This window comes from Apteryx rowi, unplaced genomic scaffold (assembly GCF_003343035.1).
Source record: "Apteryx rowi isolate R43461 unplaced genomic scaffold, aptRow1 scaffold_205, whole genome shotgun sequence".
Lineage (NCBI taxonomy): Eukaryota > Metazoa > Chordata > Aves > Apterygiformes > Apterygidae > Apteryx > Apteryx rowi.
Genome location: NW_020448364.1, coordinates 1,279,847 through 1,293,728, shown reverse-complemented (window position 1 = coordinate 1,293,728; position 13,882 = coordinate 1,279,847). Strand labels below are relative to the sequence as shown.

At 42.5% G+C, this 13,882-nt stretch overlaps 1 protein-coding gene across 1 annotated transcript in view; it reads left to right on the top strand.

Annotated features, from left to right (window-relative positions):
• Nucleotides 1–450: 450 nt before the first annotated feature.
• PKHD1 (PKHD1, fibrocystin/polyductin) overlaps nucleotides 451–13,882 on the top strand; it is a 269,755-nt gene continuing 256,323 nt past the window's right edge. Inside the window, exons 1-7 of the mRNA XM_026063949.1 lie at nucleotides 451–455; nucleotides 1,157–1,251; nucleotides 2,669–2,813; nucleotides 3,788–3,887; nucleotides 8,121–8,178; nucleotides 10,323–10,401; nucleotides 12,679–12,753. Of these exons, the coding sequence (XP_025919734.1) occupies nucleotides 451–455; nucleotides 1,157–1,251; nucleotides 2,669–2,813; nucleotides 3,788–3,887; nucleotides 8,121–8,178; nucleotides 10,323–10,401; nucleotides 12,679–12,753 (557 nt within the window). The remainder of the gene's footprint in view (nucleotides 456–1,156; nucleotides 1,252–2,668; nucleotides 2,814–3,787; nucleotides 3,888–8,120; nucleotides 8,179–10,322; nucleotides 10,402–12,678; nucleotides 12,754–13,882) is intronic.

Below are 13,882 nucleotides of genomic sequence, written 5' to 3'. Positions count from 1 at the left end.
GATGAACCTTTTGAGACCATTTCTGAGTGCTGAGCTGATGCTCTTTGCAGGTGGGTATTGCAGAAGTATTGTCCCCAACCATGCTGGTGATGCAACAGCTGCAAAACACAGTGCCTCTGGGTTAGGTAAAGCCTGACTGAGTGTGAGGCATGCAAAGGTGTCTCTAAGAGGTGTTGGATGCTATGGGATATTGACTGTAGCATGTTGGATTTTTGCAACCGTTATCAGTGGCTTTTGATGGTTCTGTTTCCATAGTTAGCAGGCATTTGAGGGTGGGTGCTTGGATTTGTTGTTAATTGCCTCTGTTCTACTTGGGTTCCTCTTGTGCTTGTTGGTTTCCATTTGCTCAACAGTCTTATGATTCTTTACATGTTGACACCAAGAGTTCATGCTGCGTGTCCAATAGTTGGGTTTAGATTAGTCAATATGGTTATATGAGATTGTGTTGACATGTGGTAAAGAAGCTGGTAATCAGCTGTAGTGCTAGACAACAAACTGGGTATCACTGTAAATAAGGGCTTCTGAAAAAAATCTGAATGCTGGCTGGCCTTTTCTTTCATAGCCATTGGTTCATCTCCATGCTCATCAGAAGATGAGGGTCCCTAAAAGCCTAAATCACCTGAAAATTTTATGCATTTATGAAAGAGACTATCTGACAAGTTGCAGGTGACTTAATTTCATAAAGCATGAGTTTCCAGTCTGGTGTTTCTCTTTTCTAAGAACTTTTGCAAGAAAGAGCTGGACAGGTTGTCTCAGAGCCAGAAACAGATCTGGTATGTCGGCAGTCCTAAATTTGGGGACAGTGTACAGAAGTGAGCAAGCACATTTCTTTGAGAGCTGGAGCAATAAGCACGAGGTTTATTGTGTTCATTTTGATTTTTGAGAAGGACAAGACACTCGGACTGTAGTTCAGTCCACCAAGTCTAGAAAGAATTAAAAAAAAAAAMCAAAAAAAAAACTCTCTGAGAAGCAGGACTCTTACAGAGGGTAGATAGTTGGGTATAAAAAGGGCAAGTAATATAAAAATTTGTATGCCTACGAAGGAGAAATCAAGTGGAGAGTGGGATTGCAGGAGGACAGCTGTTGGGCCAATAAAATATGCCTTGTCCTGAATGAAATGGGTTTGATGTTTGTATTACGCTTCAGCCTGACATAGTTGGGTTATTTTTGCAGTGACAGCTACAGGACTGCATATTAAGCCCCGAGAGGGCAGTGTCGCTGGAGGAACATGGATTACTATTACCCTGCCTGGTGAGCTTTTAACTCATAAAGCATATGTCAAAATAATAGAATCAGCTCTGTTCTGAGATTTGGARGTGGAGCAACAAATTCCAGGTAACAGATACACAGGCTGTGGCACCCTGAAACTGGCTTGAAATTATTACTTCATAAACCATTGTTGATGGTTACCTGTTTAAAATCTTTTTTCAAGTGATAGTCTGATTTGTGCCTTATTTTTGTAGCCCCAGGGCTAGAAAATCTCTTCTCTTCTGCCTACCCCCTTTTTTTTAAAGAAAACTTGAGTCTCTTCCATTCATAAGTCCTCTGAAGCTGGAATTTCAGAAACACTAGTGATGAACATGAGATCTGGATAAAAGCCAAACTGATATGCCTTGCTGATCTATGCCAAAACTGTTAAACCCAACTGCCCCAAATTAAGCCTGATTTTTTTTCAGGAGTGATGAATATTGGCTCCCTGGAAAGAGATTCAGTTTCCAGGCCAAGTGTATGTACTCTGCAGTTCATTTAAGATATTCAGGTTCTGACTTGGTCATTTATAACTGTGATGAACGGCATCTGTCTTGCTTGTCTGAATTGTGTGTTATGTCCCTTTAGAGAGGATGAGCTGGAAGGAGGAGATGTGCCCACCACAGCACTGTGGGGCAGACAGGGAATCACATCTGAGAGCTCACACTTCAAGCTGTCTGTGAGACATTTTGGGGGCACAGGGAGCAGACAGCTAGGCTTGGGGAGAAAGGAAAACACCTTCCTAGGAGCAGGAGGAACCGCATAGTTGACTGCAAATTGAGAAACCGCTTACACCTTTAAAATGAATTTGTAAGCTGGGAATCATCTATAAAGATAGTGTGTGCAAAGGGAGACTTGCTTAAAAGCCTTCTTTATTTCTAAATTGTATGACTAAGTTAGGTACAAAATGTAAGCATGCTAGTTTACGTTAATACAAAATATAGCTTTCTGAAGTTGAAAAGACTTTGATCTTTTGGACAGCTTGCTCTAAAGAAATGGACCAAGCAGACCCACCTTGCAGCCCAGGACAACCTGAGGTCCTGTCGGTGTAACTATGAGAAGGGGTTGTGAAACAATTGGTTTTGCAGGTGCTCTAAATATATATGGGCATGATGGGTGCTCCAGTGTAGATGGCTGAGCAGATTCAAACTCCCAGTAAACAGAAATCTCTGCAGTAGAATATGTGTGGGAGAGACCAGGTATTGCATTAGAGGCAGAAAAGCCAGGCAACTGCATGGGAAGACGAATTTGGGTTTAATATGAAATTGGTCAAACCTGATTTAAAAAACCCTGATTAAGGGTGCTAAGCACTGCTGCTAAAGAGACAGTGAATTTCACACTCAATTTTTATATCACGTGTGACTGAATGTGAGTGATCATGTCCTCACTGATCTCTTCTGGTTCATTTTTGATTACTTAGGTTCAACATCTCTCCAGCTAGAGCATGCCTCCTCAGCCAGCAGGTCCCAGCTGGAGGTGTCCCTAGTGAATCAAGGCCTGCCCAGGTTACCCTGTGATGTCTCTCCTGCCTATTTTGACTTATCCACCATAAGATGCAGAACAAGGTATGATCCTTGACTGTYGTGTGGGTAGATGTCTGTCATTTGTCTACTAGGATCCTCACTCTATTTGTGTCCATACAGGCAGTTTGGGAGTGTAAGAGATTCCTATGGCTGCTACTATCACTGAATCTGAGCGTCTCCTAAGCTGTGCTGCATTTATTCTTGTTTCAACTTAAGGAAGCACTAGGATCGCTAGCATGTGTGTCTGACAGCCTGAGGCTTGGAGAGGCTAAGACTCAAATACTTGTAGACACCTAGTTCTTATTTAGATGCACAATTCCCAAGAAAATCTAGGGATTTCACCACCTTTTGGTGTCCTTGGCCTGTCCAAGATCATAAAAAAGCAGTGGTAGAGCTGGAAACAAATATGGTTCTGAGTGTTGGCTGATCAATCCAAGCTCCTTTTCTAGTCTGTCATAATTTCAAAGATCTTTTTCTTTTGACTAGAAGATTAAGTGTCTCTCAAGAGGCTATAAGAGGGGACCCTAATGGGGCTCTTCCATCTCTTGCTTCTATGATTTAGCTGGGAGTTATTTCTTCTGTTGAATGTTATGATGAGAAACTATGTGCATTAAGGATGCATCATTAATTTACAAACCAGGATCAAGCTGCCCTGTAAATCTAGGCAGCCCTGGGTTATTTTAATGCTAATGAATAACAATTAGTTATTAGTATTAACGAACACTAATGGGCATGTATGTGTTTTGCATTTACATACAATTTGGATAGTTAGAGTTCTGATATAGCCCTATTACCTTCTGTACTTATCTGGAATTTCTTGCTCTGTGTTCTAATTTCTTTTTAATTCTAGCTTTTGAGTAGACTGTTTGGGCCTATATATAATAGCGTAAACTTTCTTTGCTCTATCAAAGCCTCAGTGGACCTGACGAGCATGTAGACCCCATGAAAGATCTGGCATTTACATAAAAATAAACCTCATTCTGTATAAAAATAATGTATTTTATTTTTCCATCCAGGTCTTCACCTCARGAAGGTTTGTATTATGTGGAGCTGATCTCTGAAGGACAGGTGATTAACAATCTGACCGGGGTGGAGAAAGACAGCTATATTTTCAAGGTAACCACCAACCAAGAATAGAAGTGATGATAAAGAATTCAAGGTATTGAAGAGAGTCAAACTTTAGACTTGATATCACAGGAGACATGCTGCATAACATCCTTCATACTGTATGCCAGATTGCTTGTCAGGACAAGAAGTTAAGATGCTACTTATGTCCTTTAAAATGAGATGCATCAAGGCACTCAGGGATTAGTCTGGCACTGGATAGACTAGGTGATCTAGGAGGTCTTTCTGAAGCAAAAATTTGGGTCCCAGTTAAGCTGTTTTTGAATTTCTTAAGCCATGCATTAGGAAGACCCTACTGTGAATCTTTTAGCATTGTCCGGAAGAGTTGACTAAACAATCAGCCATGCTTTCCATGAATCTCACGGCCTTATTTGCTAGAACATTCAGCTTTCAACTGAATGCCTTTGGAAAGGTGTACGTGGTCTTGCTAACATTGTATATGGAGAGCTATGGGCTTATCAAGCAAAGGTTGAAAGCAGCTAATGAACCTTGAGGCATAAGTCTAGACATCTAAAAATCACATCAGTCTGAAATGTTGTGGCAAACCTTAGGTGTTCTTGTTCTCAGCCCAAGACCCTTAGACTTTGTTCCTGTTGGAAATATCAGTTAGGGCCTTTCACTATATTTCCATTTGGAGATGAAGTCAGAAACAGAGCATGATACCATGCTTCAGTGGATTCACAAGGTCTGTGGAGAGGTTYGTGTTGCACACAGCTCTACTGGCTGGAGATGCTACCTCAGTCTTCCTACAGGGCTCTTTGCCTGCCCCTTTTCTGACTGTAATTGCTCACATTGCTGCAGAGCAGTTCATACAGTCACAGAATCGCAGACTCAATCAGGTTGGACAGGACCTTAGGAGATCCCTAGTCCAAATTCCTGCTGAAAGCAGGGTAAGCTATGAGATCGGACCAGGTTGCTCAGGGATTTATTCAGCTGAGTCTTGAAAATCTCCAGAGATGAAGATTTTACAGCCTCCCAGGGCCCCTGTTCAAGTACCTGACTGTCACAGTTCTTGTGAATGATCCCGGTCCACTTTACATGAAGGCAGCTATGCAAGCACAAGCAATGGACAGACACAGTTTTAACCTAACCCAGACAATTCTAGCTGAACTGAATTGAGGGGCTCACAAGATGCTTCTTCTGGTGTTACCCTCAAGCTGTAGGGTGTTAGTGTACAGCCAGTCAGCACTGCCAGGTAGCGAAGGGCAGGAATACCTTCCATGGGCACACTGGTTTCAGAAAAAGGCATCTCTCCAGGCCTATGAGAGCTTTTCACCCCACCCTCCTCCAGCAAAGTATTTAGTGCCCTTGGCTCTCAACATCAAAATACGTTGTCTTTGGAGGTTGTGGGGTATGGTGGTGTTAGAGCAGTTGATGACGATGGTGTCAGGAACTCTTGCAGAGTGGAATCCTTAACCATGGATGTTTGCTTGAGGATGAGGCCTGGTGTGTTTGGAAGTCATGTCCCACCTCTGTGCTAACTTTGAGTATCGAGCAAGAAAGCCCAGTGTTTCAGTAAATGGCACATTAAAGCTGACGAGTCATTGGGTGGTTCAGCTAGCTTAGAGAGCTGATGAAAAATCACCAGGGGATGCTGTTAATGAGACGCATTCCAAGCTAAATAAAACACAATGTGTCTCTTTGTTTTGGGACTGGGACCTGGGAGCTATGCGTATTAAAAATTAATTTTCCCTCTGCAGTAGATTGAAAAAGCCTGCTGCAGGCAGGAGCAAGTCTGAACAGCTCAGACTTTAGTGTCAGCTAGTGGCCCTGGATTTCCATGCTGTTTTTTGACTTCTTTCTCTGCATCAGCTCCAGCCCAGGGTATGGTGGGATGCTGCCTTTACTTCTCTGCAGTGACCAGCACTGGAGTCAGTGTGTGGCTATTCATTCATTTATCACGTAACCGTGACCAAGAGGGAAGAAAAYTCAGCTCTAAAAGGGAATGGTGTTCAAAGAAAGCTTGGAGAGAACATGCAGTGGAGTCCTTGATTTGATTCTGGAAATGCAAGTGGTTCAAGCTATTTATAGGCCTGACAGCAGCATCCACAAGTGGAAGTGAGGATGGGAGAAGGCTCAAAAAAAAGGTGGGGAGGATGGAGATATGAGAAGAAGGCTCTGAGAAACCTGKGAGGATGGGGACAGAGAATAAACACACATGGGAAACCTACCTTGTTCTGTAGGGTTAATGAAATTGAGCAGTTGTTACCTTAAATGAAATCAGGATTTAGCCAGTTAGCAGTACTGCAGCCTGGATCTATGAAGGTGTTTGTAGCTCCTGAGAAAGCAGATAGATAAATAGATTTTACAAAGTCAGAACAAGCTAGGTGCCTTTACAGATTATCAAGGTATTTAAGTATCTGGGCTTAAGGTAGATCTGACCCTCAGTTTTCACATGGCACTCTTTATCTCCAGAATGCTACAGGGGAAAGATGACGACATTACTCTTGCATTCCAGAGCAGATAACTGAAACAAAGCACTGAAGCRTTTTTTTCCCAAGGTCTTCCTGTGACTCCCAAGGCTGTGTCTGTATTAGTTAGCAAAGCAAGTCAGGATGCATTACCCAGCAGTGCCTGGAATTGCGCTAAGGATTCAGCATTTGGGTGGTTCTCCCTACCTCTCCTCCAGATGCTGCCTGGGTAATGGCCAGACTGCTCCCCACAGTGTGGATAAGGCCACCTTCACTTTGGTGTCGGTAGAGAGAGTTTCCCTACATGAATACAAACCCTGCAGTTTTCTGGGCCAAACAACAGGTTCCAGGTTTATTTACTAATAGAGCCCTAGTCCAAGAACCCACATTCCCTTTTCATATCCCTCCTTATGGCCTTGGCAAGACATCTAGCTCTGTTTCATTGGCTGTCCTGGTATGTTCCTACTGAAGTCAGACTATACCATCTCAGGTATATCTGCTTGCTGTCAGATGACATTCAACTAATCCAGCAACCCTGTCTTCAGCCCTGGATGATACCTTCTGCTCTGGAGAGAGCTCACTCCTTGTCCAAAGTGTCCAAAGTGTGGGTTTTGTGTTTTTGTTTTTGTTTTTTTTTTAAAGTAGTTTGAAAGACTTTCCACCACCTTTTGCTTCCCTCCAGTTCCGGTATCCAGATCCTGGTCTTGGGTATAAGAGTTTTCTGCTGCTGAAGCCCTCCGTGTATTTGGTCCTGTTGGGCTTTCTTTCTGTGGATTGTGGACAGGTCCATTTGCAGAAAATATTGACTACATGTAGTGAGTTAACAGCATGTTGAGGACCATGTATGCTTCTTGTCCTTGACTAAGTAATGTTCCCCCACACAACAGCATTTGAATAGGTTTGCTGTCAGCCTAGACAAACAGTTGCTAGAGTTAATTTGGCTAAAAAAGTCTCTCAAACAGATTTTAGTGTAAACTAAAAAAAGGAATAGGGTTGCTCTGCCCATTGAAAAGGCAGAAAAAGCATCTGTCAGGTCAGGTGTTGGTGTCTTTTAGCTACTTTGGGAGGCTGAGGATGTCCCTTCTACATTTGGAAAGGATCCCTGTGTTATTCCCATCTTCTGAGAAGCTTTTCTCCAAGCAGAATATCTCTGCTCCTTCTTRGAATCTGTTCAAATCAGAAATAGTACTCCAGAGAAGATTTCCAGTATTTCTGTGCCATTTCTTCACAGAGGGGAAGGTAGTGCTTTTCTGAAGACACTTCTGATGTATTATACTGCATTAAGATGGAGCTCAAATTGGGCCAATATAAGCATTTTCTTGGCTAAGGTGCTTTTGGGTACCCAACAAGCTTGTTGAAGGCTAGCTTGGGTGTCTCTTCTGTGATGCAGAAATAGTTTTTAAGAGTATCTTATTGGGGCAAGGGGAGAAGGGATTGATGCCACCATGCCACAAAAATGGAGGCCTTGACTTTAAACAAAGAATGGCTTAGAATTTTTATAAAGCCATTTTTTATGAATAATAAACATCTGGGGTTGTCTCAAGCTGGGGTGGACAACTTGGGCACAGACAAAGAGAATGCAAAAATAGCAGCAAGTCAGATTCTGAATGAAGAGGGGGAGCAAGTCTCCTGGGTAAGAAGGGTATGTCTGGACTTACTCCCKTTTCAGAGCAGGACTCCACTTCAAAGATCAAATCCTAAAGTGTGAGTCTCTGAAATGTGGTTGCCAACTGTGTTGAGAGCAATGTGTAATCAGATTTTGTCAGGCTGCTGTGAAAACGACTGCCATTTAACTACAAATTTCTCCTTGCAGTTCTCTGCTGCGCAGACACCTGTGGTTTACCAAATTAGTCCACCATCTGGCGTCCCAGGTATGGGATCTTTCTTTAAGATGGAGCCCACTTTAATTATTATTTGATGTTCCATATCGTCTTTCTCCTTATGAGGGGGCTGTCTGGCTGGGGTTTAAAATGGGCACCTCCAGAACTTAATGTCCAAGCTCATGCTGAACAGGAAAATGGGTTTTCTCAGGGGAAAAGTTTTCTGCATTGGGTATGAGTAAAATGGGTAATGCAAATGGTCATGGGGACATTTGGCACTTGGTCTCCATAGCCCAGCTCTGCCCAAGCAGAAAGATGTTGTTCAGTATGGGGGTACATTTAATCGATCTCAGTTCCTAAGTCACCTGTTTTATTTCTTTCATAGTATTTTTAACAAGGACAACCTATTAGGTGCTGATATTATAATGCCATACATATTTGTGGTTAATGAGGTTTTAGACCAGACTTCAAAGTTACCTGAAAAGACAATCACTGGTACTGGTCTGAACAGTTAGCTGCTGTTTAGAAAACATGTTGTTTCTTTTTTCATCCCCTACTGCTATTCTGGTGGTATTTCCAGGCTTTCTTAGGAAAAACTTGCTTGAAAATTTTATTTCCAAAGTCATGATCAATCAAAATATTTTGGTCTCTTGGGAGTGCAGAGAGGTACTTTCTGAGATTTATAAGTGCCTAAGTGATCTAATCACCTAAGCCCACTTGAAAATAATTGGAAACCAGGAGTGGATTTCAGCTCCAGATTCACATGTCTTGCTTTAGGATATCTATAGGGTTGTTTTTCCATGTTAGTCAGATGTCTGACGTCCAATATAGTGCAGAAAAAGAGAGAGACTCTAAGCATCTAGTACTATTTGAGATGTCCCAGAGTGTAAGGGAGCTGCATGGGGCAGGTAGATATGATACAGGACCAGGAAGACTCACTTCCTTCTGGACCCGCAGTTGGGGGATATGTGGGATACCTCAGGGTACCTCAGAAGACGTAAGACACCTATGTGTTGGCAAATGAATCAAGCTGGCAGTCAGTACAGTGAAGGGAGCCTTGGGAGGGATTCATCTGGCCAAATGTAGGTATTAACATCGGGGTGTTTGAATCACTGACTTTTTTTTTTTTTTTTTTTTTTTGGACCATATACATTAGACCACTGCTGTCTATAATGAACTCAGAAACCCAACACGCAAGGGGAGAGAGATGTGTTTATCTACAATGTAAATACCCTAAATAACTCTAGTTTCTGACTTTTTTGGTTTTGTTTTAAACTGCTTATTCTAAGTATTTCTTTATTGTATTGTAGTCTACTTATTCCTCTATATGATTACTTTTCTTGTTTTGGGCCCTGCTTCACTGGAGTCCTTGAAAAAGAAGTTAAGCGCACGCACTAGTATGTTGGAATGCTTGTCCTAAAAGTGAAGCGTCTGCTGTATGTAATTGTAAAAATGAACTTATGCTGAAGTCCTTTTCTGGGCCCTGACCCTGTCTATTGTACAAACACAGCACACCAACATTTAGTGCATGTGGGTGATGCTGTTTGATTACCTCTGGAGGTCCTGCAGGGGAGTTCAATTAGGAGATGCTTTTTCACAGAATCACAGAATCACAGAATCACTGAGGTTGGAAGGGACCTCTGGAGATCATCTAGTCCAACCCCCCTGCTCAAGCAGGGTCACCTAGAGCACATTGCACAGGATTGCATCCAGGCGCGTTTTGAATATCTCCAGAGAAGGAGACTCCACCACCTCTCGGGGCAACCTGTTCCAGTGCTCTGTCACCCTCACAGTGAAAAAGTTTTTCCTCATGTTAAGATGGAAGTGTCTGTGTTTCAGTTTGTGCCCATTGCCTCGCGTCCTGTCGCTCGGCACCACTGAAAAGAGTTTTTAGTTAACAAAGTATGTTGAGGGAAATATCTTCTCAGTACTGATGCTAGAGGTATGCTGAAAAATCAAGAATAGACATTTTTTGTGTGAAACAAAGAAGGGTTGTTTTTGGACAAGTGAATTGAGTGCCAAATCACCTTGAACTTTGATAGAAACGGAGAGCAGATGCCCATGCAGCCAGGTGGGCCACCCCTCTGCAAACTTTGCAGAGACCAAGAATTTCTCTTCTTCAGCTCACAAAATCTGCAAATAAAAACATTCTGCTTTTGAAAGACTCCCTTTAATCTCAATTTCCTTTCAAACAGGAAATTTAATAGAGCTCTATGGGAAGACAATTACTGGAAGATATGAAACCCTGGACTTCAATGTTGATTATATTGATGGGTAATTATGTATAAGCTGCTACCTGACCCAGTCCCTGTAAATTGGCATTTCTTCCATCAGACTCCTTGACAGCAATAAATTGCAACCAGTTGGCCCAGAATTGCCRTTTCCTTCTTTTGTGGTTTATTGCATCTCATGAGTTGGGCTCCAGCAAACTTTGTTAATCTAATTGCAACTGGTCCATTAAGCTAGTTGGTTTGTTTACTGGCAGCACAGTCAATCACAGCTCAGTGTGAATTGTACTGTAATTGCGTCTGCTTGTTGTAGATTTTATTTTGGCTAGCAAATTAAAATTTAACTAATTAAAATAATGTCAGAATCTAAAAGTTAAATAAATTTTCCCTTCCATTTGCATTTTTAGAAATACTTTAGTTTGAAGCAGACGCTCTCATGGTGAGTCAAAAAACAAAGCAGAAGTATTTGGAGACAAAAAGCTTAATTTTCTACTGCTTTAAACCTTCACTGGTCACTTCCAGCCTCTCAAGAAGGGTTTAATTTCTATTTCCTGCTGCTTCTGTGGTTTTGCACAACACAGAAAAGCAGGTAAATTTTCAAATTTTATGTGATTCCAAGATAACAGGACTTTAAGCACAGTGAGTCAAAAATGAGTGTGAATGTTGACCTCAGATCCAACGTATATATTTCTGTACGTGTGGAAATATTCTCATAGTCTCACTGGGTTCTGTTTTCCTTGCTCTTGTGACCATGGCAGTGGAGAACTAAGCCCAGGTGGATACTTTAAAGAAACTATTAATCTATAGCCACTCTGGCATTTTAAGGACCTGTTCAGGACCCAGGGAAGGTGTATATCCCCACTAGTTACCTAGAAATCCTAATTACTGATGTGTACACCTGCAGATGTTTGACCACTGCATGTTTTCTAATTATTTCTCAGACTGGGTGGAAAGTTCCCTTGAAAAGTAACTAAATTCTCTGCTAGTGAAAATAAGTCTGTTGTAGATTACTGGCACACTAATTGCACCTGTGTATCAGCCCTACATTTTTTGCTCCCTGGATACCATTAATGCATCGTTTGTTCAATATTTATTAGTTTCACCTGCCTCTGGTGGAACTGTGAAATCTTTGATCAGTGGGAAGAAATGCTGGGCTATCTGACTTCAGGTTGGATATGCCTGCATGCTCCATTGCTACATTACTCATTTACAGCATAATCTCACAAGCAGCCAAAGAGGAAATGGCCTCAAAATCTCAGCATACCAGACAAGTCCATATCGTAGCTTCACAGGAACGCTTGACTCATATTTGTTTGTGTGTCAGTAAATATGTACTAGGATGTACTAGGGGGAACTTAGCCTCCAACAAAGACATCTGTGACTCAGTCATGTTGGGTAGGATTCAGGGCAAAAGAAGGAAGGATTTTTGTACTTATGAAGGCGTTCTGTACTCTTTTTTCAGGCTTTGTATGGGATACAATGGTCCAGTGTTGTTAAGTCAATTGTTTCACAACACTGCAATTTTCTTCCATTTTTCCTTAAAAGAAAGGTATCTGGATACTAACAAACTCTATTAATAAAACCTCATACAACTGCATTCTGAAGCCCAGGTCATAGCAAAGTGTTTGCATTATAGTAGGTTTTTAATTACATGTTTTCCTTAATTGCCTGTTAATTCTCAAAGAATCATTACCACCCTTTGCTGCTTATGCTAATTACTGTGGACTTATTGCTCCCACCTGATTCCTCTTCTCCAGTGGAAGCTGTCTCTCTTTCCCTCATGGTTCTTTAAGGTGGGAATACTGCAGTTTGCTCTTAGGAGTTYGGGTGATTTCTAGCAGAAGTTGTTTGTTGGAGTGTCTCTCCTCAATGAAATAGAGAAGTGACTGAGCTACATCGTGAAGTTGTACAGCTGTACCAACATGGTACTGTGCTTGTGCTTCCTGGTTCTTCTGGAAGGAAAGGGCAGGTAAAGACTTTCTGGGACAAAAGCTACCGAACCTTCACTACAGGGAGGAGATACTGGGTCTTTCAGAAGTAGCCAGGGTATCTCTAAGGCATCTCTGCCACAGTCTTTATAGAGATGCATTTCCCACAGTGTGTGGAAAGTATTCATACACTCTGCAGTATTAATACACTCCAAGACATGAGACTAGGACTTGTTCAGTTTTCTAGAAGGTCAGTAAGGGCTGGATACAAGTGAGGGGAAGTTCCTGATCCTTTTGAAAATACTGGCTGCTCATTTAAACAAGATCATAATTYCAACTGGGAAGCACTCTTTCTTGTCTTAAAGTCATGTCTTTCCTGTTTGTTTTCCACCTAGCCCCGCTATCCTTGTGGCAGAAGGAGATGGTTGGACCAGTCTCTGCTCTTTTGCCGACAAGCAAGCTGGAAGCATGTTAGTTTTTGATCGACCTTTGGTTTGTATTGGTGCAAAGACTCAGCACAGCTTGTGCACAAAAATTTTCTTGTCTATTGGCAAAGCTTTTTGCTTTGTCGTAATGTGGAGGACCACGAGGAGCTGGCTACGAGGTCTATGGTTGGGGCGGGCGAGGGCTGCTGGCTCTCCGTGGCTACAGGCTCTGTGGCTCTAGCTGTAGCGAAGCAGGGCCAGGGGCTGTTCTCTGGCCCAGAAGCCATGTGGTATGGCCTGGCTGCATCCAGGTTTTTGTTCAACTCTCTTAGTCTCCACAAAAGGGTAGCAACGTCCAAGCTACCTACTGGGAATAGACCTTGGTCAATGCAATGAATATTGTTGTATTTTGAAGGGTGTGTTAGCTGACCTCGGCCAAGGAGGTGCTCAAGGAGAGCTCTAGCAGTTTAACAATATAGATGAACAGGGTCCAGTGACCGAGTCCTGACACTGCTCATTTATTGTTATGGATGTATCCTTACGTCCTGGAAGTAACAGGAGATGCTTCTGGCCTGCTGGCTCTCTTACTGCGTGTTGGATTACAGAAATGGCCGTGGGCTGCGCAGTAACATTCCCTTTAGTGTCCTGTACAGCTCCTCTTACACCTTGAGAGGTTACAGAAGGTGAATTCCTGGAAAAGAGCAGGGGAAAAAGTGAGATATGGCTCTGCCTGCCTGCTGTAGTAACCCACGGTGTTGTTAGCGAGATGGGACTGGGTAATGAACTGTGCCACATTTTTAAAGAATGCAGAGCTCGCAGTCACCAAGGAGCATTTTGCTGCTCGTGTTTCTCTCAGTCCATGCTGTCATGGTAGGAGCATGACATAGTCAATGTGACTCGGCTGTGCTGTAGTGCTGTCTCTGGTTTCTCCAGGCTATGAGCAATGCACTTCTTGCAATGACCAAGCCTTCAGAAAAGGGAGGCTTGTGTTACGGGGAACCAGGGGAAAATTCTGATCGCACAGAAATTGGTGCAAAGACTCCTAGAGATCTCAGTAGGCCCACTTACTTCACTGTAAAATTTCTCCTGCCTCCCAGGAGGGGAACTTAAATGCAGATTTGAATTGGAGATGGGACTTGTGTTCTTCCATGGCTCCAGGAGGGGTTGATGTAAA